Source organism: Mobula hypostoma, chromosome 4 (assembly GCF_963921235.1).
Source record: "Mobula hypostoma chromosome 4, sMobHyp1.1, whole genome shotgun sequence".
In the NCBI taxonomy this organism is placed as follows: Eukaryota; Metazoa; Chordata; class Chondrichthyes; order Myliobatiformes; family Myliobatidae; genus Mobula; species Mobula hypostoma.
Window position 1 is genome coordinate 94,797,372 of NC_086100.1, and position 26,804 is coordinate 94,824,175.

Below are 26,804 nucleotides of genomic sequence, written 5' to 3' on the forward strand. Positions count from 1 at the left end.
AGAGAGACGGGGGGAGGGAAAGATGTGCTTAGTGGTGAGATCCCATTGGAGGTGGCGGAAATTATGAAGAATTATATGTTGGACCCGGAGGCTGGTGGGGTGGTAGGTGAGGACCAGGGGAACCCTATTCCTAGTGGGGTGGCGGGAGGATGGAGTGAGAGCAGATGTGCGTGAAATGGGGGAGATACGTTTGAGAGCAGAGTTGATGGTGGAGGAAGGGAAGCCCCTTGCTTTAAAAAAGGACATCTCCCTCGTCCTGGAATGAAAAGCCTCATCCTGAGAGCAGATGCGACGGAGACGGAGGAATTGTGAGAAGGGGATGGCATTTTTGCAAGAGACAGGGTGAGAAGAGGAATAGTCCAGATAGCTGTGAGTGTCCATAGGCTTATAGTAGACATCAGTAAATAAGCTGTCTCCAGAGATAGAGACAGAAAGATCTAGAAAGGGGAGGGAGGTGTCGGAAATGGACCAGGTAAACTTGAGGGCAGGGTGAAAGTTGGAGGCAAAGTTAATGAAGTCAACGAGCTCAGCATGCGTGCAGGAAGCAGCGCCAATGCAGTCATCGATGTAGCGAAGGAAAAGTGGGGGACAGATACCAGAATAGGTTTGGAACCCCATCCGTTATTTATTTATTTATATACAAACATTCTTTTTCTCTCTCCCCTTTTTCTCCCTCTGTCTCTCTCACTATACCCCTTGCCCATCCTCTGGGTTCCCCCCCCCCGCCCGCCTTGTCTTTCTCCCAGGACCTCCTGTCCCATGATCCTCTCACATCCCCTTTGCCAATCAGCTGTCCAGCTCTTGGCTCCATCCCTCCCCCTCCTGTCTTCTCCTATCATTTTGGATCTCCCCCTCCCCCTCCCACTTTCAAATCTCTTACTAGCTCTTCTTTCAGTTAGTCCTGACGAAGGGTCTTTGCCCGAAACGTCGACTGTACTCTTCCTAGAGATGCTGCCTGGCCTGCTGCGTTCAGCAGCAACTTTGATGTGTGTTGCTTGAAATTTCAGCATCTGCAGAATTCCTGTTGTTGGCTAGTCTTATTAACTCTTTTATGACTGACTCTGGAATCTCAGAAATTTGGAGATTCTCGCATCCAAATGAGAAAGAGTTCTCATTTTTTTCACGTGTATCATCACTATTCAATAATTGATTATTTTCTTATCAATTCTCGATTAATTCCACTTGTTATTGGTTGCAAATATGATTCCATTGCTGTTTCTGATCATGCGCCGTTGAAACTATCTATTAAATCAAAGGATACATCTTCTAGTTCTAGACAATGGCAATTTAATACCACTTTGCTTCAAGATTCGGATTTTGTCAAGTTTATTGAGGAACAGATTAATTTTTTTTTCACAATGAATTCTACAGAAGATATTTCCAGTGGGACACTATGGGATACTTTTAAAGCATATATTTGTGGACAAATTATTTCATCTACTGCTGGATTAAAAATGTGAACTGGTAATGAAATACTTAAACTGGTTGACAAGATTAAAGAAATTGACAAGAAATATTCTATAGCCCCTAATCAGGAGCTTTACAAAGAGAGAGCTGAACTTCAAATGGATCATAATCTATTACTATCATCACCCATGTCCTTGGACTTAATTAAGGTGCAAAATCATCTGAATTGACTGTGCTGTGGCCAAGTTGGAAAATTGTTAATTAGTTTATTATTGTCACATATACTAAGGGGCAGTGAAAAAATTTATTTTGCATGCCATCCATACTGATCATTTCATCTCATCAGCCACAGACAACTGTGAGGCCAAGTCATTGGCTGATAGGCTCTTGATCAGGAAGGGGGTCAAATGTTACAGGGAGAAGACAGGAGAATAGGGTTGAGAGGGAAAATAGGTCAGCCATGATGGAATGGTGGAGCAGACTTAATGGGCTGAATGGCCTAATTCTGCTCCTATGTCTTCTGGTCTCAGCAGAACATTGTGGTAAATTTTAAAGTCCAATATTACACCATCTTTCCTACATCATAAAGCTAGAAATGTTGTAGAATATCAGTGGGTTTCCCCCAGCAAACTGAATGAACATGAATTGTTGTGATGGGTGAGGTGAAGCACTGTGTAACACTGTAAACAGTGGTGCTGACGATAGTAATGCAGCTTCAGAGTTTCATTATACCCTGTGTAATGATGGAGCATTTGTATTCAGTGTACAAGAATACCACAGGTACAGGTCGACCCGTATTGGCATTCATTCTTTTGAGTTCCAGTTAAACTTATTGTTAGTTGTGTGGCCAGATCAAGACTGAAGTAATAGACAAACATTAACATTTAGAGGAATATCACAGTTTATTTGTGTTTAATTTAATAACATTGGTCTAGTGGAGGATTGAAGAAGCTACACGAATCTATTGGGTGGGATAAAAATTGGACAAAATGAGATCTGCCCAAGCGCAAGATCTCATGGGCAGAGTTATGGAGACTGGAGCCCTTCCGTATTTCCTTCCTCTTGCGATCGGTGTATGACTCTCATCCTTCCCCATTACATCTATACACATGGGGGATGAGAGAGGACCCGAACTGTAAGCTCTGTGGTCAAAAGGGGACACTGGCTCATATACTGTCTGGGTGTAAAACAGCTCTAACTCAAGGACGGTATAGGTGGCGCCATGATAAGGTGCTTCTGGCTCTTGCCGACACACTAGAGCGAGAGAGATGCAAGAAGAGGACAGCTGGCACAGATTTGAGGAAGGCCATCACCTTCATCAAAGAGGGAGTCAGGCCTTTCGTAACCAAACAACCAAAGACCAATCTGCTGCTAACAGCCAGGTTTTGGGAGATGAGGGTCAATGTGGGAAGGAGATTGCAGTTCCCGGATGTGGTGCACACAACCCTACGCCCGGACATTGTACTGTGGTCAACCGAAGACAGGAAAATAATTCTGGTTGAGCTGACTGTGCCGTGGGAGGAGGGATGGGAAAAGGCCCACGAGAGAAAGGCCTTGAAGTACCAGCCCTTACTGCAGGAGTGTAAAGACAAGGGATGGCAGGCATGGTTGTTCCCTGTGGAGATCGGCTGCAGAGGTTTCCCAGTCAAATCAGCATGGCGGTTGTTGTCAGATCTGGGCCTGGACAAAAGGAGCAAAAAACAAGCAGCTCTTAGGATGGGGGAAGAGGCAGAACGAGCCTCTTGTTGGATTTGGAGTAGGCGAGAGGAGGGGAGCTGGAAGCCAGGAGCAGATGGGCAGTGATTTGGCCACCACTGCCAGCCCACCAACTGGAGAGTGTCGTGGTTAAGGGTCGAAACACTCGGTGAAAGTTGGGAAACACCTGATGACATCTGCTCCTGGCTGAAGGCTACGGTTACCTTATAACGTATCTGGAGAATGCACCCTAACAGGTGTATGTAACAAGTAACAAGCAAGCTGATTAGTTTCAATTATATGAGGGTTCCAACCAATGAAACAAGCCTGTGATGTTCAGGAGGTCAATATGTCACCAACAAGCTGCTATCTACCAAAAATACAACCAAAAAATCCATTTATGATCTGAAAGCTACATATAAGAGCCTCCAGGCTACTGACTACAAGGAGTATGGAGAAGAGTGTTATATTCCAGACCACAATGTTCTCGGGTTCCTCACAAGTTCTCCAGCGTGAAGAGTCATGTAGGTAGTTTACAGCACTGCAGGCAAAAGATACAAAACACACCACACAGTCAGATCTCATATCACACATGGAAGAAACAGAAACTCATCAAGAGAGATGAGAACATGGTCTGTTCTGACCACACTGAGAGTACACTAACCCGAATACCAATGCTCTGGGTTAAAGAGAAAGGAGATGTTACAACACTTCTTGAATTAATTTACAATAAAAGAAAATTAAGTTTTCTTTGAATTATGAATTACAAAAAAGTCACACTAATTACGGGCAAAGGTTTTTAGAGATTAAGTACCAAGTGTTACCTGACATTCCTCTCCTGGAATGGGTAATCCCACAGCTGAACATGGCTCTTGTTGGGTAAGGTGACACTGAATAAGCAAAGAGGTCCCTCTGCAAGTCCAATGATAGATATACCAAAACAAAGTGCTGAGCCAACAATTGCTAATAAGGAGTAAAAGATGGAGGCAAACATCTGTAGACAAGGAATAGAAGACAGTTACTCAACCCATAATATGCCTTCCACTTCCCTTAATATTGCTCCTGAATTCTATTTTAGTGAGCTCCATTTTCTCCCAATGTGCTGGTGCCTTATCATAACTGGACTGGGACTCCCAAACCTGCATTGAAGATACTACCCAGGCTGTGACAATGTTTGGAGTGCTAAAGTTAGCCAAAATACCTTTAAGTCACACAGAGCAAAATATGATATCTCTACATGCTTTGCAATGTCTTGGTCTTGTATGTGAAAGTTTCAGATGAGGGTCAATTGTGCAGGCACAAGAGACTTCAGATGCCGGAATCTGCAGCACAAACTATCTGCTGGGGGAGCTCAGTGGGTCAAATAACATCTAGGAGAGATAAGGAATTGTTAATGATTCAGGTTGAAATCCTGCTTCTGGGCCGACAATGAAGGGCAAAGTTGGCCAGTATAATAGTTGGGGGGAGGAGTTGAGACAGGAGCCAGGGTGACTGATAGACTGAGGGCTGGTGGTTGGATGATAAACTAGTAGGGGAGGGGAATGGCTGAAGATGGGACGCAAGAGCAGGTGGATGGTAGATGGAGGTAGAACAATTCAGAAATAAAAACAGAAAAATCAGAAACACCCAGCAGGTCAAGCACCATCAATGGAACAGAAACGAAATGAACATTTAATCTAAGGCCCTTTATCAGAAAAGTGAGAATGATTACAACCAACTTGTTTTCTGACTTCTCGTGACCTGCTGAGTGTCTCCGTTTTCATTAGAAACTTTAAAGTTGTGTTCTGTAGAATTTAGCACCTTAATTTGGTTAAAGTTTACAAAATATTCAAGCAAATTCTACGGGTAGATACAGAACTCCAGTAACCAGCATGTTGGGAACTGGAGGTGTCACATCAGCTGATTTTCTGCATTATTAACTGTTGTATGTTAATACTCCAATAACCATATAATTCATCGTGTTTAACATACGTCACACAGTAGGAAAATACAATTTCCAAAGAACCTGATAGTTTAAAGGGAATGTGGAGAGTTTGTTAAAGGGAGTACGAGGGCCAACACTCAGTCAGCTGGACACTGAACGATGAGAATTCCCAAATGGTCAAATAGCAGATTACTGGAATTTTGTGGAGAAAGGGGTTTGAAATTCAATTTTAAGGTTATTGTTGTCATAAACATACATCCACAGTGTAAATGCCATGAAATTAGCTTTTTGCAGCAGCACAGTACATTACATTAACATATGGTTGTCATGTTTGTAATGTTGAAGTTACATAAATTTAAGATTTAAGATTTAAGCCTGGGGAGCCCAGTGATAAGGAATACAGAGAGACATGACTTTCCGAAATGAAACAAGAACAGGAAACACTCAGCAGATCAGGCTGCATCTGTGGGAAGAGAAATGGAGCGAACACTTGAGGTCAAAGGCCCTTCATCAGAATCGTGAGAGAGACATGAAACTTGTTTACACTATGAAAGCCCTACCCTATTTTGACTTTCCAAAATGCTACACCTCACACTTCACGACATGAGGGACTGCAGATGCTGGAAAATGGAGCAACAAACAATCTGCTGGAGGAACTCAGCAGACTGAGAAGCAACTGTGAGAGAAAGACATTGACAACTTCTTTCACTTGCTGCTCGGCCTGCTGTCCCTCCAGCAGATTGGTTGTTACCTTACACTTAACTAGGTTCAATTCCACTTGCTGTTCTTCAGTCCAATTATCTAGCTGATCAACATTTGATAACTTTCTTCATTATCTACAGTGTTATTTTGATGTCATTTGCAAATGTTAACCATGCCTTGTACATTTTCATTCAAATCATTTAGATAAATGAAGAAAAATGGGCCCAGCACCAAACTCTGGGGCACATCACTAATCATAGGACTCCAGTGCAAAAAACAACCTTCCACCATCAACCTCTGCTTCCTACCATCAAGACTCTCCCTTCATCCATTGTGGTATCATCTTCCACACTACCCTTCCATGCAGGACCTTGTTAAAGGCCTTCCTAAGGTTCACACAGACAACATTCACTGTCCTTCCCTCATCAATCCTCTTAGTTACCTTTTCAACAAAGTCCTATAAATTTGTAAGACATGATTTCCCATACTCGAAGCTCTGCTGACTCTTCCTAATCAGAACATATCTATCCAAATGCTGGTAGATCCTGTCCCTCAGAACCCTTTCCAGTAATGTATTCACCACTGATGTCTGGCTCACCTTCTCCTTCTATTTTACTGCCCTTTTTAAATAATGACACAATATTAGCTGCTCTCCAGTTTTCTTGAACATCACTTGTGGTGAACGAATATGCAAATATTTTCGCAAAGGCCCCATAATTTCTTCACTACCTTTTCACAAGGTCTAAGGATGCACCTGGCCAGGCCATGGGGATTTATCCACTTTAATGTACTTTAGGATTGCTAATGCCTCATCTTTAGTAATTTGTTGCTGAGGAGCTAGTTCAAGGGGCAGGGATTCAGGTTCTTAGATCATTGGACTTGAACTGGAGGGGGACCTGCATCCAGGTGAGAAATTTGCTAGTGTTACTCAGAAAGGTTTAACCTAGAGATTGACAGGGGAGGTCCCTGAGCAGAAATGAGGCTGTATAGAAATTTGGGAGAAAATACCATAGACAATGACAGCAAGTTTGGTAGACAGGACTGTCAAAATCGTAGCAAAGAAACAGGAAAGACCGCAGGCATAAACTGCAATTATTTCAATGCCAGAGAGTTAACAGGTAAGGCATATGATCTCAGGGTGTGAACTGACCCAGGGCACTAGGATATTATAGCCATAACAGAAATATGGCCATGAGATGGGCAGGACTAGCAGCACAATGTTCCAAGATACAAACCCTCCAACTGTGATAGAAGTGTAAGCAAGAGTTCAAAGTACAAATGTCACTACATACTACACTTGAGATTTAATTTTTGCGGACATTCACAGTAATTACAAAGAGAGACAATAGAATTGTTGAAAAACTACTCACAAAGGCAGACACGCCACCAATGTGCTAAAAAGACCAGCTGTGCAATTACAAAATGACAAATAATAACGATAATAAAAAAATATTTAAGTGAATCTACTGGTCTATTTTTTTATAGACTACCCAATGGTAACAGGGACATCAAGGAGCAGATTGGGAGACAGATTCTGGAAAGGTGTAATAATAACAGGGTTGTCGAGGTGGGAGATTTTAATTTCCCAAATATCGACTGGCATCTCCCTAGAGCGAGGGGTTTAGATGGGGTGGAGTTTGTTAGGTGTGTTCAGGAAGGTTTTCAGGAGAGGCTGTACTTGAATTGGTATTGGGAAATGAACCTGGTCAGGTGTCAGGTCTCTCAGTGGGAGAGCATTTTGGAGATAGTAATCACAATTCTATCTCCTTTACCATAGCATTGGAGAGGGATAGGAACAGACAAGTTAGGAAAGCTATTAATTGGAGTAAGGGGAAATATGAGGCTATCAGGCAGGAACTTGGAAGCATAAATTGGAAACAGTTGTTTTCAGGGAAATGCACGGAAGAAATGTGGCAAATGTTCAGGGGATATTTGCATGGAGTTCTGCGTAGGCATGTTCCAATGAGACAGGGAAAGGATGGTAGGGTACAGGAACCGTGATGTACAAAGGCTGTCGTAAACCTAGTCAAGAAAAAAAGAAAAACTTATGAAAGGTTAAAAAAAACAGGTAATTATAGAGATCTAGAAGATTATAAGGCTAGCAGGAAGGAGCTTAAGAATGAAATTAGGAGAGCCAGAAGGGGCCATGAGAAAGCCTTGTCAGACAGGATTAAGGAAAACCCCAAGGCATTCTACAAGTAAGTGAAGAGCAAGAGGATAAGACGTGAGATAATAGGACCAATCAAGTGTGACAGTGGAAAAGTGTGTATGGAACTGGAGGAGATAGCTGAGGTACTGAATGAATACTTCAGTATTCACTATGGAAAAGCATCTTGGCAATTGTAGGGATGACTCACAACGGACTGAAAAGTTTGAGCATATAGACATTAAGAAAGAGGATGTGCTGGAGCTTTTGGAAAGCATCAAGTTGGATAAGCGACTGGGACCGGACGATATGTACCACAGGCTATTGTGGGAGGTGAGGGAGGCGATTGCTGAGCCTCTGGCAATGATCTTTGCATCATCAATGGGGATGGGTGAGGTTCCGGAGGATTGGAGGGTTGCAAATGTTGTTCCCTTAGTCAAGAAAGGGAGTAGAGATAGCCCAGAAAATTATAGACCAGTGAGTCTTACTTCAGTGGTTGGTAAGTTGATGGAGAACATTTGGAGAGGCAAAATATGATTAGGAATAGTCAGCATGGCTTTGTCAGTGCCTTACGAGCCTGATTAAACTTTTTGAGGATGTGACTAAACAGATTGATGAAGGTAGAGCCGTAGATGTAGTGTATATGGATTTCAGCAAGGCATTTGACAAGGTACCCCATGCAAGGCTTATTGAGAAGGTTGGGGGGCATGGGATCCAAGGGGACATTGATTTGTGGATCCAGAACTGGCTTACCCACAGAAGGCAAAGTGTGGTTGTAGATGGGTCATATTCTGCATGGAGGCCGGTGACCAGTGGTGTGCCTCAGGGATCTGTTCTGGGACCCCTACTCTGTGATTTTTATAAATGACCTGGATGAAGAAGTGGAGGGATGGATTAGTAAATTTGCTGTCGACACAAAGGTTGGGGGTGTTGTGGATAGTGTGGAGGGCTGTCAGAGGTTACAGCAGGACATCGATAGGATGCAAAACTGGGCTGAGAAGTGGCAGATGGAATTCAACCCAGATAAGTGTGAGGTGGTTCATTTTGGTAGGTCTTCAGCCCCTACTCTACACCCTGTACACTTACGACTACGCGGACAGATTCTGCTCTAATCGTATCTACATGTTTGCAGATGATACGACCAAAGTGGGCTGTACAGTGGAATAGATCATGGAAGAAAGCGCTTGGAACTTTCCACAAAACTCTGACCTGTGGTGGGTCAGTGGTTCATTTGCAAAGGAGACGCTGTCAAGGCGGACTTACCTTCAGCCTGGAGGCGGCGCAGAAACAGCAACAGCCATCGCCAACAGCAGCAGCGTTGATCTGCCAAGAAACGACAATGATCTGCGAACGCCAGAGACGGTGAACACAAAGTTTAGTATTGAGTCAGATGTCTTTGAAACGACCCGCCCCTGCCCCATGCCCAGGAGCCGCCGCACCCTCTCGCTGAACGGTGAGATACCTGTACAGCGAGCACAGTTTGCGCTGCGGACGGACTTTCTCCGCCGGGGACACTGCCTGCAGGCGTGCCGCTCTGAGGGAACTACCCCGCTACTGCCGGGCCGGGTACTGTGGAGGGCATAGGGCCTGGCCTCGTCCGGGCAGCGTGCTCTTGCGCTGTTGGACGGTGCTGTGGCTGCTGGGGGGACTGGTCCCGGTCCCGGTCCCATTACGGTGGGTTTGTGTCGGGAGGGCGCGGGGTCCCGGCTGCACCACCACCGGATGTGCTCTTCGGACCCAGACCACGGGGGAGGGTCCCACATAATGTGAGCCGCCTCGCCGGGATGCTCACCGTGCCGTTCCGAAGCGTTTCTTGTACGGGTTGCTGCTGCCCACGGGACTGGCCATTGACGGGTCGAGGCGGCGGGAAGTGGAAGGCCGGCTGCCTGGCCCTTCTCCAAGGAAATGTTCATGCCTAGCTGTCCTTGGAGAGGGAGCATGCGGTTGCAATGAGTACATGGGGAGACTTCCGGGAGCGGTGCCACCCCCCCCCCCGGGTATTGATTGTCTAATAGACGGTAGGAACCATGTTTTAATTGAGTGGACTCACTGTCTTGTAAATACAGAATGTACCTCGTGTAAATAAACTTTTATAGTTTAAAAAAACCAAGGTTCCGGCTGCTCGCTGGACCCCGGACCAGTCCGAGCGAAGGGAGCCTCGGGCCCGTCAAATGCCGGGGGCGGTGGGTGGGTGGGGGCAGTCTTCACGTGGAGGCGCAAGAAAATCCTGATGCTACAATCTACAGGAACGCAGCCGGTCACGTGAAGATATAGTGAAGGCCTCTGTTTGAGACTGCATTGGGCTCTTTATGTGCTTCTGAAATACTTCTGATGCCTGAAGTCTTCTAAAAGTGATGTGAATACTTTAAATGAGGAAAATAACTTTGAACATATCAACGATCGATACACCTGTGATCTCAGCTCCACCAACTGGAAGAGCTTCCCGCTGTCAACTCCAACCAGATTTCTCCTTTAATAGCCCTTCGTCAATTCACGCTCAGCTTTCTCCGCACCATCTAATGTATCCTTAGCTCTTATTGAAAAAATCCTTTATTCATAATAACCATATACTGTATTTACAAACTGCAAAACTTGTACATTCATGGGCATCCCACACAGTAGTGTATGCTAAGCACCATGTAATCCCTCACCCTTTCACTGTTCGATGGGTTTCTTTGCCCGACTCACCTCCTCCATTTCCCGTAGCGGGGGGACTGTAGTCCTTCCCCACAACACTCCTGCGCTGACTACAGCAAGTTTCAGTGTTTCCTCAGCGTTGTCTTGAAGCCTGGAATGCACCAGTCTACAGCATTCCCTAACAGACACCTCGTTGTGCTGGACGCCTACCTTGCACACAAAGACGAGGTCTATGCGGGACCGGCTGGAGCTGCTGATGTGGTGCGGGTGTACTACAGCTGAAGACGTCGCACAGCTTTACATCTTTATCATCGACGAGGAGAAGTTGCTGGCACCTGACTGTAGAATTGCTTTTTTCCTGCCATTGTCTCTAGGGCGGCTTCTTCATTTTCACCACTTGCCATTCCTCTTCCATTGATTCCTCCTCCTGGTAGAGGGCCTCCGAGCTTGAGGGTGGGGTTTTGAAACTCACGGTGCTGGACACAAACCCTTGCATTCGCCTCCACGCCCTCTTTTCAAATCCGGTTTGCAAAGAGGTGGGTGGAAGTCTCTCCCCACCCACCGCAGCCGTCCTTAGTGATATGTACAGGAAAGCTCTGACAAGAGGGCCCCACTCACCATCAATCAAACTAGACCTTCGTGCTTTTTATTATTGAGATCTGGCGAAGAGGCATCTAACCATACAGTGTGGACAGTCTGCTCCGGGAACCACTCCACCATACGCATAGTGCCCCTGTCCCGTTGTGTTCCATACTGGCTAATGGACTTGTGGCCAAAGGTGTTTGATTGGATGAATTCTTCAGTAAAGGACTGGAGGTAGCACTGGGACGTTTTGCAGTAAAGGGGCCAGACCCACCTTCCACAACACCAGGGATAGGTACGACCCTGGCGCGTGCTGCCCTGCTACTCTTGGTTCACACGCCGCCCGACACGAAGCTGGTCATCAGGTCACGGGCAGAGTTGAGTATGTTTTTGCCCTCGTTTTCTAGGCCCCTGTGCAACGTGATCCGACGGGCTCGGTCGTCTTGGATCCCAGGTAAACTCGGTACTGATCTATCGCTGCCCCTTAGGCTCAAGAACCAATTCTCGTAAACTTTATGGGTCCTCTCGAGCGTCTTCACATCTCTTCAATAATGTGGTGACTATAATTCAACACAACACAGATGAGGCTGAACTAGTGTTTTATAAAGATTTAGTTAAGACCATAAGACGTAGGGGCAGAATTAGGCCACTCGGCCCATCGGTAGCGTCATCGATAAAGTCCACAATGTGTATGCGTTCGTTATGAACCACTTTCTGGGGCTACCCTGAATGATTTGTGCTCCATTATCCAAATCCCTCTACCCCTCAACCCCTTTGGAACAGTGAACTTAACTCCCTTTGTGTTAACTACATGCACATTTCAAATGTAGAAATTAATTAAAAACCTTATACCATGGTAATGTAATACTTTAAACAAAACCTTCTGATTATGGAAGCCAGAACTGAATTGAACGCGTGTCCAGTCCTCTCCGGCTGTTGCTTCAGCAGGGTCCCAGTAAGCCTGGGTTCTGTCCCCGTACTCCGTTTGGGACTTTCTGTGCGGATATGGTCTCCTCCAGACCATTTATGGCGACCGCTCATCTTGCTAAACAATCAGACCAGTGCAGAATGCTATTGTTTCAGCTGCTGTGTTTTAACCTTTCAAATATTACCCTCCCCCAACATCCCGGGACGAGAGTGGTGGGACTTTGAGATTCCCTCTCCATGCTCAAGTGTTTGGATAAACTTGCCTTTCTCTTGCACACTTGCTTATAGACATCAATAGAGGATATCCACACCCAGAAATTATTTTTTCATAACTACATTCCAAATGCCCAGCACCTGGCCAGAGTATTCATCAATGCTTGTACGAATGAAGAGTCTCCCGCCCCATTTTCCGACCTCCAACTTGCAACGCAGGCTCGCAACACAATCGGCAGATGCATTGTGATCAGGCAGTGGTTCAGCTCAGAACCATCAACATGAAATCCGAAGTGAATTTAACCGGCATCCCCGCAAACTGCTATCTGTGGAAAGAAGGACAAACCGGTGTCCACCTCCTGGCAATCTCTAATGTTGTCCGCATTGGTAACTTGTATTGTGCGAATGTTGGGTAGAGGTTATGGGCAAAGAGATTGACATGGACCTCGTGGAATCAGTAGACCACCAAGGAAAAAGGTTGGACAATGTTGCATTGTATAAAGGCAGAAATACGGTTGATGATCAATTTGCCAGGGTGGAAACGTTAAATACCAGTGAGCATATCTTTAAATCGAGAGAAGTTGAAAGTAGCTGTATGAGTCATAAAGTCAAAAAAAAGCACAGCACAGAAACAGGCCTTCGGCCCATCTAGTCCACGTCTAACCATTTGAACTGCCTGCTCCCATCGACCTGCACTGGGTTCATAGCCGTCCTTGCCCCCGCCTCCATGCACCTATCGGAACTTCTTTGAAACGGTGAAATCGCGCCTGCATCCACCACTTGCGCTGGCAGCTCGTTCCACATTCCCATGACCCCCTGAGTGACATTTCCCCTCATGTTCCCCTTAAACTTCTCATCTTTCACTCTAAACCCATGACCTCCATCACATTTTCCCCTCAATATCCTACGTTCAAAGGAATAAAGTCTTAACCTACTTAATCTTTCCTTATAACTCAGGTCCTCCTGTTCCGGAAACATCCTTCTAATTTTTCTCTGCACTCTTTCAACCTTGTTTACATCTTTCCTGTAGGTAGGTGACCAAACTTCACTGAGTACTCCAAATTAGGCCTTGCCAACATCTTTTACAACTTCAACGTAACATCCCATGTCCTCTATTCAGTACTTAGATTTATGAAGGCCAATGTGCCAAAAGCTTTCTTTAGGACCCTATCTACCAGTGACGCCAGTTCCCGCGAGTTATGGACCCATATTCCCAGATCCTTTTGTTCTACCGCACTCCTCGGTGCCCTACCTTTCACTGGTTTATCCCACTGAAGTGTAACACGCCACACTTGTCTGCATTAAATTCCATCTGCCATCTTCAACCCATTTTTCCATCTGGTCCAGATCCCACTGTAAGCTCTGATAGTCTTCCTCCCTTTTTCACTACACACCCAAGTTTGGTGTTATCCGGAAATTTGCTGTTCCAGTTAACCACATTCTCAACCACATCATTTATATAGATGACATACAACACTGTACTCAGCACCAATCCCTGTGGCATTCCACTAGTCACTGACCTCCAGTTAGAGACACAACCATCTACTATCACCTTCTGGCTCTTCCCAGAAAGCCAATTTACTACCTCATCTTGAATTCCCAGCAACTGAACCTTCTTGACCAACATCCCCACTTTTGAAAGCCTCCCACTTACCAAGCACACCTTTGCCAGAAAACAGTCTGTCCCAATCCACACTTGCCAGATACCATCAAAATTGGCCTGTCTCCAATGTAGAATCTCAGCCGGCAGAGCAGGCCTATCTTTTTCCATATTTACTTTGAAACTAATGACATTATGATCACTGGATACGAAGTGTCCCCCTACACAAACTTTCGTCACTTGCCTAATATCTCATTCCCTAATAGCAGATCAAATATTGCACACTCTGTCGTTGGGACTTCTACCTATTGATTGAAGAAACCTTCCTGAACACATTTAACGAATTCAATCCCAGCTAGTCCTTTTACAATATGGGAGTCCCTGTCAATATGTGGAAAGTTAAAATCGCGATCTCTCTACAAATTTGTTCCTCTAAATACCTGTTGGGTGATCTGTAATATAAACCCATTAACCTTTCTTATTTATCAGTTTCCATCCCCCATATCGCCACACGAGACGAGTTCTCCCGTCTGTCCAGACTGAACACTGCCGTGACATTTCCCCTGACGAGTAATGCCACCCCTTCTCCTTTAATCTCTCCCACATTTCACATCTAAAACATCGGGACCCCGGAATACTGAGCTGCCAGTCCTGCCGCTCCTGAAACCAAGTCTCACTAATAGCTACAATACTGTATCATACTTCATCCGTGCCCTGAATTCACCTGCCTTTCCTACGATACTTCCTGCATTGAAATACACAGAGCTCAGGATACAGTATTAGTCGCACCATGCTTGATCTTTTGATCCCTGTCTTCGCCTAAGGTCTCAACAGCATCTGTCTCCACAACCTCTCCACTATCTGTTGTGGCACTCTGAACTCACTTTGCAAAATCTCGCAACTCTTCCTACCTTTGCCATTGGATCACGACCTCTGGCTATTCACCCTCCCACTGGAGAATGCTGAGGACTCGATCGAGATGTCCGGGACCCTGGCACCCGCGAGGTAACAAACCAGCCGGGAATCTCGTTCTTGCCCAAAGACCCTCCTGTCCGTCCCCCTAACCAACGGATTCCCTATCTACACAGCTCGCCTCTTCTCCCCCTTCCCTTCTGAGTCAGAGCCAGAGCCAGAGCCCTGACTGCTGTAACTTTTCTCTCTCTACACTGGCTGTAGAACCCTTCCCCCTTCCTGATTGTCATCCAATTTACTGTGTCCTGCACATTGTGTGTAACCATCTTTCTATACGCCCTGTCTATCACCCCTCAAGCCTTCTGAACGATCTGGGGTTCATCCGGATCCAGCTCCAACGCCTTAACGTGGAGTGTTAGAAGCGGCAGCTGGATGCACTTCTTGCAGTTGTAGTGGTCAGGGACAATGGTCATCCCACATCCCGCAAGAGCAGCATTCCACTATCCTGCCTGGCGCCCCCTACTGTTCCAACTGAGAAAATATGTGTAAGTTTGAATTTACAAGAGAGTGGTGGGTGCCCAGGTTGGTGGTGATAGTGACGTTTAAGAGGTAGGTAGGGACACGAACTGACAGGGAATGGAGGGATATAGATCATGTGCAGGCAGAGGGATTTGTTAGATTTGGTACCGTGGTCAGCACAGACATCGTGGGCCGAAGAGCCTCTCCTGCGTTGTACGTTTCTATGCCGTATATCTCTATCACTCCGGATTCGGCAATTAACAACAGCCCCCGACCAACCATTGTTTTTCATAGTTTTACGGTGATTGGAAATAGGTATCGATGGGATGTCAGGGGTAAGAGTGGTGGGTGTGTGGAATGCACTGCCGGCAGCGGCGGTGGAAGCGGATACAAATAGGGTCTTTTAGGGGCCTCTTAGGTAGATGGAGCTTGGAAAAATGGAGGCAGTGTCTGGAGTGGGTTACATGGTCGGCAGAACATTGTGGAGCGAAGGGTCTATAATACGCTGTCGATACAACGTCAAACCCAAGCTTCACAACTGCGTATCATTACATATTGAAGCATTCTTAGTAACTGCCTATACTCAGTCACCAGACGAAATGGAAGCAGTGCTAATTCGGGAAATATAACAAGGTCGTGTAGCTGTTACTATATTATAACCAACTGGCCTACATCGTCCTCACCTATAGTACAACGTAGAGGAAAACCGGGTTCTCGGCCCGAAACGCCGATTGCTTATTCATTTCCATGGTTGCTGCCTGACCTGCTGAGTTCCTGCAGCATTCTGTGTCTGTTACACTGACATTCAAGCATCTGTCGAATCTCCTGTTCGGAAACATCTATCTCTGATACCTGTGGCGAGAATACTCACGCCTTCTCCTGCACGACGGTAAAATAATTATAACCAAGTTGTGATCATAGTTTTATTTGGAGCTTGGTGCTGTAAGGGCGAGATTAAAAAAAAACTTTCGTGGAGGAGATGTTTACCGTAATCACCCTGGAAACTTCAGGAAAGGAGAAATGAACCCCCAAAATACCCAAGCGCTCGGCATTTCCGCTGACGTCTATACAGTATAGAGAGAAACACTTTCGTTTCGGTTCAGAGAAACGACATTAGAACTGGGAAAAGATTTTGTTTTAAATTCAGTTGGAGGTGGAGGATTGGGGAGAGATTAGAGGACTATTTTTGACGAAGGGAGTCAGGCCTAAAACATTAACCTATTTCTGTCCCCAGAGCTGTTGCCTTACCTGCTGCACACATCAAAGTTGCTGGTGAACGCAGCAGGCCAGGCAGCATCTCTAGGAAGAGGTGCAGTCAACGTTTCAGGCCGAGACCCTTCGTCAGGACTAACTGAAGGAAGAGTGAGTAAGGGATTTGAAAGCTGGAGGGGGAGGGGGAGATCCAAAATGATAGGAGAAGACAGGAGGGCGAGGGATAGAGCCGAGAGCTGGACAGGTGATTGGCAAAGGGGATATGAGAGGATCATGGGACAGGAGGTCCAGGAAGAAAGACGGGGGGGGGGGTGGACACAGAGGATGGGCAAGAGGTATATTCAGAGGGACAGAGGGAGAAAAAGGAGAGTGAGAGAAAGAATGTGTGCATAAAAATGAGTAACAGATGGGGTACGAGGGGGAGGTGGGGCCTTAGCGGAAGTTAGAGAAGTCGATGTTCATGCCATCAGGTTGGAGGCTACCCAGACGGAATATAAGGTGTTGTTCCTCCAACCTGAGTGCGGCTTCATCTTTACAGTAGAGGAGGCCGTGGATAGACATGTCAGAATGAAAATGGGATGTGGAATTAAAATGTGTGGCCACTGGGAGATCCTGCTTTCTCTGGCAGACAGAGCATAGATGTTCAGCAAAGCGGTCTCCCAGTCTGCGTCGGGTCTCGCCAATATGTAAAAGGCCACATCGGGAGCACCGGACGCAGTATATCACCCCAGTCGACTCACAGGTGAAGTGTTGCCTCACCTGGAAGGACTGTTTGGGGCCATGAATGGTGGTAAGGGAGGAAGTGTAAGGGCATGTGTAGCACTTGTTCCGTTTACACGGGTAAGTGCCAGGAGGGAGATCAGTGGGGAGGGATGGGGGGGACGAATGGACAAGGGAATTGTGCAGGGAGCGATCCCTGCGGAATGCAGAGAGAGGCGGGGAGGGAAGGATGTGCTTAGTGGTGGGATCCCGTTGGAGGTGGCGGAAGTTACGGAGAATAATATGTTGGACCTGGAGGCTGGTGGGGTGGTAGGCGAGGACCAGGGGAACCCTATTCCTAGTGGGGTGGTGGGAGGATGGAGTGAGAGCAGATGTACGTGAAATGGGGGAGATGCGTTTAAGAGCAGAGTTGATAGTGGAGGAAGGGAAGCCCCTTTCTTTAAAAAAGGAAGACATCTCCCTCGTCCTAGAATGAAGAGCCTCATCCTGAGAGCAGATGCGGCGGAGACGGAGGAATTGTGAGAAGGGGATGGCATTTTTGCAAGAGACAGGGTGAGAAGAGGAATAGTCCAGAAACCTGTGAGTGTCCATAGGCTTATAGTAGACATCAGTAAATAAGCTGTCTCCAGAGATAGAGACAGAAAGATCTAGAAAGGGGAGGGAGGTGTCGGAAATGGACCAGGTAAACTTGAGGGCAGGGTGAAAGTTGGAGGCAAAGTTAATAAAGTCAACGAGCTCAGCATGCGTGCAGGAAGCAGCGCCAATGCAGTCATCGATGTAGCGAAGGAAAAGTGGGGGACAGATACCAGAATAGGCACGGAACATAGATTGTTCCACAAACCCAACAAAAAGGCAGGCATAGCTAGGACCCATACGGGTGCCCAGAGCTACACCTTTAGTTTGGAGGAAATGGGAGGAGCAAAAGGAGAAATTATTAAGAGTAAGGACTAATTCCGCTAGACGGAGCAGAGTGGTGGTAGAGGGGAACTGATTAGCTCTGGAATCCAAAAAGAAGCGTAGAGCTTTGAGACCTTCCTGATGGGGGATGGAAGTATATAAGGACTGGACATCCTGGTGAAAATAAAGCGGTGGGGGCCAGGGAACTTAAAATCATCGAAAAGTTTAAGAGCGTGAGAAGTGTCACGAACATAGGTCGGAAGGGATTGAACAAGGGGTGATAAAACAATGTCGAGGTATGCAGAAACGAGTTCGGTGGGGCAGGAGCAAGCTGAGACAATAGGTCGGCCAGGACAGGCAGGTTTGTGGATCTTGGGTAGGAGGTAGAAACGGGAAGTGGGGGGTGTGGGAACTATAAGGTTGGTAGCAGTGGATGGGAGATCCCCTGAGCGGATAAAGTCGGTGATGGTGTGGGAGACAATGGCCTGGTGCTCCTTAGTGGGGTCACGATCGAGGGGTAAATAAGAGGAGGTATCCGCGAGTTGTCGCTGTGCCTCAGCAAGGTAGAGGTCAGTACGCCAGACTACAACAGCACCCCCCTTATCGGCGGGTTTAATAATAATGTTAGGATTAGTGCGGAGGGAGTGGAGAGCAGAGCGTTCTGACGGAGTGAGGTTGGAATGGGGACAAGGTGCGGTGAAGTCGAGACGGTTGATGTCCCGTCGGCAGTTAGCGATAAAGAGATCCAGAGCAGGCAGAAGACCAGAGCGGGGTGTCCATGAAGAAACTCTACACAACTCCCTTGTCCATTCGTCCCCCCCATCCCTCCCCACTGATCTCCCTCCTGGCACTTACCCGTGTAAACGGAACAAGTGCTACACATGCCCTTACACTTCCTCCCTTACCACCATTCATGGCCCCAAACAGTCCTTCCAGGTGAGGCAACACTTCACCTGTGAGTCGACTGGGGTGATATACTGCGTCCGGTGCTCCCGATGTGGCCTTTTACATATTGGCGAGACCCGACGCAGACTGGGAGACCGCTTTGCTGAACATCTATGCTCTGTCTGCCAGAGAAAGCAGGATCTCCCAGTGGCCACACATTTTAATTCCACATCCCATTTTCATTCTGACATGTCTATCCACGGCCTCCTCTACTGTAAAGATGAAGCCGCACTCAGGTTGGAGGAACAACACCTTATATTCCGTCTGGGTAGCCTCCAACCTGATGGCATGAACATCGACTTCTCTAACTTCCGCTAAGGCCCCACCTCCCCCTCGTACCCCATCTGTTACTCATTTTTATGCACACATTCTTTCTCTCACTCTCCTTTTTCTCCCTCTGTCCCTCTGAATATACCTCTTGCCCATCCTCTGTGTCCACCCCCCCCCCGTCTTTCTTCCTGGACCTCCTGTCCCATGATCCTCTCATATCCCCTTTGTCAATCACCTGTCCAGCTCTTGGCTCTATCCCTCCCCCTCCTGTCTTCTCCTATCATTTTGGATCTCCCCCTCCCCCTCCAACTTTCAAATCTCTTACTCACTCTTCCTTCAGTTAGTCCTGACGAAGGGTCTCGGCCTGAAACGTCGACTGCACCTCTTCCTACAGATGCTGCCCGGCCTGCTGCGTTCACCAGCAACTTTGATGTGTGTTGCTTGAATTTCCAGCATCTGCAGAATTCCTGTTGTTTGCCTTACCTGCTGAGTGTGTCCGGATTTCCTGAGTGAAATCCTGTACTGTGCTGCCCCTTCTCTGATCGCACAACACTGTAACCTAATCTTTCCCCCACTGCTGAACCCCTCGAACCCCGAGAATGCACCTTTTATCCCAAAACGCTTTTATCTCTGTTCTGCGGAAGGGTTTTGTCCCGAAACATCGACTGCACATTTTCCTGCTGAGATCTTCCAGCATTTTGTGTGTGTTGTTCAGATTCCGAGCATCTACAGATTTTCTCGTTTATCTATGTTTATCTCCGCTTTGTAGTTCTTCTCCCTCCATCTCCCTTGCTCTTTGACCCTTACCTTCCCTTGTCTTCATCTAGCAGCGAGACCTAACCCTCCTCTCCTGTACCTGTAGGGTTAACATGGGTCCCGCCAGGTGGTCAGTAACACTGGTTGTTTGCCCATCTCCACACCCTATCTGGAGTGCTGGGTTGAAGACAGACATGGTTAGAGAAGAGATACGGTTACCGCAGTGTAAACTGGGACCAACACCCAACACAGTAAAGACAAATACAACACCCGTGAACGCACAAAAAAAGGAATGTCTCTCTCCAAGCTCTTCCAATATACAGTGTGACGAGAATACACATAGATTAAGATGTTAGCTGTCCTGTGCTGGCACCAGTGGGATCAGCAGTTGGTCTGCCACTTGTCTTCAGGAGAAAGAGAGATAAGGAAAACAATGGAGCAGCACTTGGAGATGTTAATGAAGGGACGGGAGAGTTTAACGGAAGGAGAGCTGTCAAGATCGGCTCCCCCTTTGAACCCTGAACTGTTTGAAGTGATGGACGGGTGATACCCCAGCAGGGGGATAAAAAGGGACAGGTTCGCTAAGGCAAGACACACACAACACCCCGAGGTAACGAGAACCTGGAAGCGGTGCGTCTCCCACAAGTCAGTGGGAAGTTTTGGAAGGCTGGTCGCAGGACCAAGCCATAGACGCACAGGGTGGAAAGGCACGATCAGCGGGAACCTGGTGTGTGTCTGCCCTTGCCTGGGTGCCGGGTTCACCCCAGAGAAACGATCGTATCTGGAAACGGAGGGGTCACGGTTGGTGACCTCAGATGACATCACAAAGGGCTCACCCGAAAGCTGACTGCGAAGAATATCGAAGGTCTGTGTGGAAGCCATTTGAATATTCATTCGTTTTTGCTCTCTCTCTCCTTCCCCCCACTGTCCATCTCCCACGGCAGTGATTACTGCGAACTGAACTGAACTAAATTGAACTGAACTTTGCGTCACTTTGAAACTGGTCATTTACCCCTAGACAACGATAGAGCTTGATTGATCCTGTTATCTTAATTCTGTGTACATGTGTGTTTATCATTGCTGAACTGTTGCATTTATTATCCTTTTGATTAGAGTACTGTGTTGCTTGTTTCTTTAATAAAACTTTCTTAGTTCTAGTAATCCAGACTCCAACTGAGCGATCCATTTCTGCTGGTTTGGCAACCCAGTTACGGGGTACGTAACATAAGTGGGGTTCTCGTCCGCGATTTTGAACGCTAAATTTGGGACGGAGTAAATTGATTGGGTTAAAATTCCCGAAAGAAAGAAAAGACAAACAGCAGAAATGGAGGTTGAGGGATTTATAAAGGCGCCGACCTTGGAGGCATTAGAGGATGCCAGGAAATCGGAATTGGTAGCTGTGGCCAAACGGTTGAATCTTGCTAAGGGGAAGTCGACAATGAGGAGAGAGGAGATGCACAGAGCTATCGTAGAGCACTATGTATCTAAAGGTGTGTTTCCCCAAGGGGAGCTGGAGATGGTGTCTATTGAAAAACCTGCTGGAGACGCGGTACAGGTGCAGCTTGAAAAACTGAGACTCGAGCACGAGTTCCGGGTACGGCAGTTAGAACACGAAGAGAAGCAGTTAGAAAGGCGGGAGAAAGAGAGAGAGTTAGAAAGGCAGGAGAGAGAGAAACAGTTAGAAAGGCAGGAGAAAGAGAAAGAGTTAGAAAGGCAGGAGAGAGAGAGAGAGACAGTTGGAGCGAGAGGAGAAACAGAGGGAAAGGGAATTCGAGCTGGAGAAGTTAAGGATAAGGGCAGAGCAGGGGCCCATGCCGAACCAAGGTGGAGGGTTCCGGGCGACCCAGGAGGTTAGGCTGGTTCCCCCATTTGACGATACCGACGTGGATCAGTACTTTCTCCATTTCGAAAAAGTTGCTACAGTCAGGACTGGCCGAGGGATAAGTGGGCTGTTTTGCTTCAGAGTGTACTGAAAGGGAAAGCCCAACAAGCTTACTCAGCTTTGTCCGCGGAAGATGCCCAGAGGTATGAGGTGGTGAAAGAGGCCATCCTCAGGATTTATGAGTTGGTCCCGGAGGCATACCGGCAGAGGTTCCGGAATGCGAGGAAGCAGTGGGACCGCACGTATTTAGAGTTTGCCCGTGAGATGCAGACATATTGTGAGCGTTTGTGCGCCTCGAAGGGGGTAGAGGGGGATTATGACAGACTGCTACAGCTGATCCTGATTGAGCAGTTTAAAGGTTGTGTCCCTGAGGGTATGAGACCCTACCTAGATGAGAAAGAGGCAGCCACGTTAGCCGCAACTGCTAAGTTAGCGGATGAGTATGCGTTGACGCATAAAATGAAGTTTGCCCCGAGTAAAGGCTACCAGAAGGGTAGTCAGGACGGCAGGGAGAGTCCGCCAGAAAAGTCAGAAAGTAAGCCGGGGACTAGTGAGAAGGATAAGGTAGACCGGGAGCAATCTGGTAGGAAGTCTCCTGGGGTCGTCTGTTATAATTGTGGGAAAGTCGGACACTTTGCGTCCAGGTGCTTTGCCCCAAAGAAGGAGACGGGAAAAGGAAAAACGGAGATTTTGACTGGCTGTATCGAGCTGGTAAACGAACCGCTAGGAGAGGACAGGTCTGCCAAAGTTCAGGAAGGGCGCGAGAGGTTTATCTCGGCCGGATTGGTGTCAGTGAAGGAGGGGTTAAAACCAGTTCCAGTGCGGATCTGGAGAGACACGGGAGCGTGTCAGTCACTGATACTGAAGAGTGTTTTAGAGTTTAGCTCAGAGACCCACACTGGGGAGGTCAAGGTCAAAGGTATTGGGGAAGGGACAGAGGCAGTCCCTTTGCACCAGATACACTTACAAAGCAACCTGGTCTCTGGACTAGTCACGATAGGGGTGAGGTCCGAATTACCGATGAAAGGCGTGGAAGTCTTGCTCGGTAATGACCTCGCCGGAGGAATCGTGTTCCCAGCAGTGAGATTGACAGGTCAGCCTGCCAGCATTGAAGCCCCGCCCATTGACTCACAGGTTCATCTCGGGACTGCGGTAGTAAATTTAGCTGAGACGTTTCTGCCAGCCTTGTACGAGAAGTGGGTAGAAAGTGAAAAGAAGGAGGGTAGTGAAACAAGAGGTAGGGAGGGAGCTGAGACAGACTTAGCATTAGCCAGGAAAGAATTTGTGCAGGCGCCGGAGCGAGACGAGGGGCTGATGGTTTTGGCAGAGACAGCTCTCTCTGACACAGACTTAACAAGGGAAACAGTAGGCTATTGTGTGGAGGAGGAAGTGCTAAGGAAGAAAGGGAGACCAAGTACCGTACCCGCAGATGAGGAATGGGGGGTGGTGCAAAAGAGTTATGGGGATGAGATTTTTAACCCGGCCCACAAGGTACCCCTCGGTGGACATGTTGAGGTGCTGGAGGAAACAGTTGGTGGAATCATGAAAGAGGTTTACCGGCTGCACCGGAGGAAGGATGTTATTGATTATGGCCGACACGAACTGAGACGGTCACAGGCTTTTGATATGCTAACAAACCTAGTCGATGTTAGCGCAGAGATCAATGAAGCTAGGGTCCCCCTGATAAGAGAAAAAAACCATTTTGAAAAGATGAGTATGGTATCGACCAGATGGGAGAAGGCTATTGTTTTGGCCAGCTCTGCTGATAAGGTCTCTCCCTTAATCCCCGAACAAAGCGACTCTTTAGGAGAAGTAATTAAACGACTCACACACGTGTGTTTGATTGTCCCGAGGCGATGCAAAGAACTGGGACGTTGGGTGGTGTTTGTTACGCTAGGCCAGCCTAGCGAGCAATACTCCTATAGAATGAGTAATTCAGTGACGAAAGGGCTGACGAACACAGAGGTGTGTATTGGCGATGTAATATGGCTGTCTGAAGCCAGCTTGATAGTGAACCTTGAAAAAAATGAGTTCGGCCACACGAAGGTCACTTACCTGGGAATTGTGGTGACACAGGGGCAGCTGGCAGCGATGCAAGCTAAAGTGCGGGCTATCTCTGACATCCCAACCCCAACAGACAAGAGGGCCCTCAGAAGGCTCTTGGAGATGGTGGGGTACTGTAGGAAATTTTGCAATAACTCTGCGGTTACTACCCCTCCCCCTCCTACTAAGCCCTTGTGAGAGAAAACTAAGTTGGAATGGGACGACCCTTGTTATTGTGGTCCGGGACGAAACCCAATGAGAGGTTACATTGATCGCAACTCATCAGTGTTTTTGGGCACTATGAAGTTTGCTAAATTGGAGCCTGGTCTAAGGGATTATTAATAACACATATAAAAGGAACAGAAAATGTGATGGCTGACTGTCTGTCAGGTGTTGACAACTTCAAACTGGCTGTATTAGCCAAACAGCTGATAAAGATGTGTATTTGTGTGTATCAAATAATGTATTCATGTTTGTAATTTTTACCCCGGTAAAAATCCTTAAAGGTGGGAAGTGTGACGAGAATACACATAGATTAAGATGTTAGCTGTCCTGTGCTGGCACCAGTGGGATCAGCAGTTGGTCTGCCACCTGTCTTCAGGAGAAAGAGAGATAAGGAAAACAATGGAGCAGCATTTGGAGATGTTAATGAAGGGACGGGAGAGTTTAACGGAAGGACAGCTGTCAAGATCGGCTCCCCCTTTGAATCCTGAACTGTTTGAAGTGATGGATGGGCGATACCCCAGCAGGGGGATAAAAAGGGACAGGTTCGCTAAGGCAAGACACACACGACACCCCGAGGTAACGAGACCCTGGAAGCGGTGCGTCTCCCACAAGTAGGTGGGAAGTTTTGGACGGCTGGTCGCAGGACCAAGCCATAGACGCACAGGGTGGAAAGGCACGATCGGCGGGAACCTGGTGTGTGTCCGCCCTTGCCTGGGTGCCAGGTTCACCGCAGAGAAACGATCGTATCTGGAAACGGAGGGGTCACGGTCGGTGACCTCAGATGACATCACAAAGGGCTCGCCCGAAAGCTGACTGCGAAGAATATCGAAGGTCTGTGTGGAAGCCATTTGAATATTCATTCGTTTTGCTCTCTCTCTCCTTCCCCCCACTGTCCATCTCCCACTGCAGTGATTACTGCGAACTGAACTGAACTAAATTGAACTGAACTTTGCGTCACTTTGAAACTGGTCATTTACCCCTAGACAACGATAGAGCTTGATTGATCCTGTTATCTTAATTCTGTGTACATGTGTGTTTATCATTGCTGAACTGTTGCATTTATTATCCTTTTGATTAGAGTACTGTGTTGCTTGTTTCTTTAATAAAACTTTCTTAGTTCTAGTAATCCAGACTCCAACTGAGTGATCCATTTCTGCTGGTTTGACAACCCAGTTACGGAGTACGTAACAACAGGTATCCCCGCAAGACTATGCTACTAAACGCTGATTCCTTATTGCGTTTGCAAACCAACTTATTTCATATTTATTGCTCCCACAGCAATGAAACAACTCTTTGCCGCTGCGGCAATGTACAGAGGCTGCCTGTAAGGAACGGTGTTTGATGGCCTGTGGTGAAGCATGTGTCTTGTTCACTGTTGAGATGTAGGACTCGGGCTTCACCCTGGTCGGCATGGAATGCAAGCCGTTGTCCGAGACCAGCACTGACTGCGCCACTGATCTCCTCAGCACCGAGAAACTTAACACCAACGTTAATGCTCCGAAAGGTTGCGGCGACACAGCAGCGTAGCGGTTAGCGCGATGCTCTAGTCTAGAAGCAGCAGTCACCACCGATCGGGGTCTGTAGGTTTCCTCCCACCTTCCAAAGACGTACGGGTTAGGGTTAGCAAGTGTGTGGGCGTACTACGTTGGCGTGGTGACACTTGCGGACTGCCCAGCGCATCCCGGGTCTGTGTTGGTCGTTGACGATGCATTTGGCCAAGTTTAGATGTAAGCGTGACGAGTAAAGATAAAGCGGGTGGCAGGATTGAGCAAGCAGTTTGCTGTGAAACAATAAACAAAATGTTGGGATTTTCCAGATGAGAATACAGCAACTGAACAGGACAGACAGAAAGAAAGCTTCTGGAAGTCGCAAACAAGCTTGTGAGAAAGGACAGATATTGTCCAAATGTCTCTACACTGAAGCGCATATCGCCCGCCATGATATGAATGCACAAATTATCCCAACAAATGGGCTGATTTGATAACGTAGAACAACACATCGGAACTCACAAAAAGGGTACATCCCTCGCCAAACTGTTCCAGTATACCGGTACCCTATAAGACTACGCCACTGATCGCAAATACCCCGCTCTGATTTAGCGGGATTCTATTTTCCTACTTCGGGTTACACCGTCGTAAAAGCAATTTCCCTAAGCATCATTTGATGCAAATTACAACTGTTCCCGTATATCAGTGCATACACTAGTTGGCTAACTCGGGCACGAACTCCTACAGGTTTAAGGCTGGGTATTATGTCCCTTCGTTCCTTCAAATGTAACTGCACGTTCTGGTTAAATGGTCTTACCAATAATCCGCTTCCCCAAAGTCCGGCCTGAACCGTGGCCGTCCAGGTGATATGCTTCTCCATTAAGTAGACAGTTTCTCCATTTGGGAAGAGCAAAGCGAGACTGGCTGCCATGGAGGTAAGTGCCAGAGGTATCAGAGATATGGCTATACAACGAGCGCAGTAGCCGGTGCCCATACTGCCTGTGACTCCCAAGCCAAAGGTAACTCTTGGAAAATGAAGTCGTCGCCGGGGTGTTCTGCTCTATGCAGGCCTCTATACTTTCTTGAGATAGGAAAGGGATGGG

The 26,804-nt window shown here is 47.2% G+C and overlaps 1 protein-coding gene across 1 annotated transcript; it reads right to left on the minus strand.

Annotated features, from left to right (window-relative positions):
- Window positions 1–2,242: 2,242 nt before the first annotated feature.
- Window positions 2,243–26,804, minus strand: LOC134344872 (transmembrane 4 L6 family member 1-like). Its single transcript, XM_063044992.1, has 4 exons — window positions 26,519–26,804; window positions 9,138–9,218; window positions 3,927–4,096; window positions 2,243–3,643 (listed from the first exon to the last, which is right to left on the minus strand). Exons 1-4 carry the CDS (start codon window positions 26,693–26,695, stop codon window positions 3,469–3,471), a joined length of 603 nt encoding a protein of 200 aa, XP_062901062.1. The 5' UTR covers window positions 26,696–26,804; the 3' UTR covers window positions 2,243–3,468.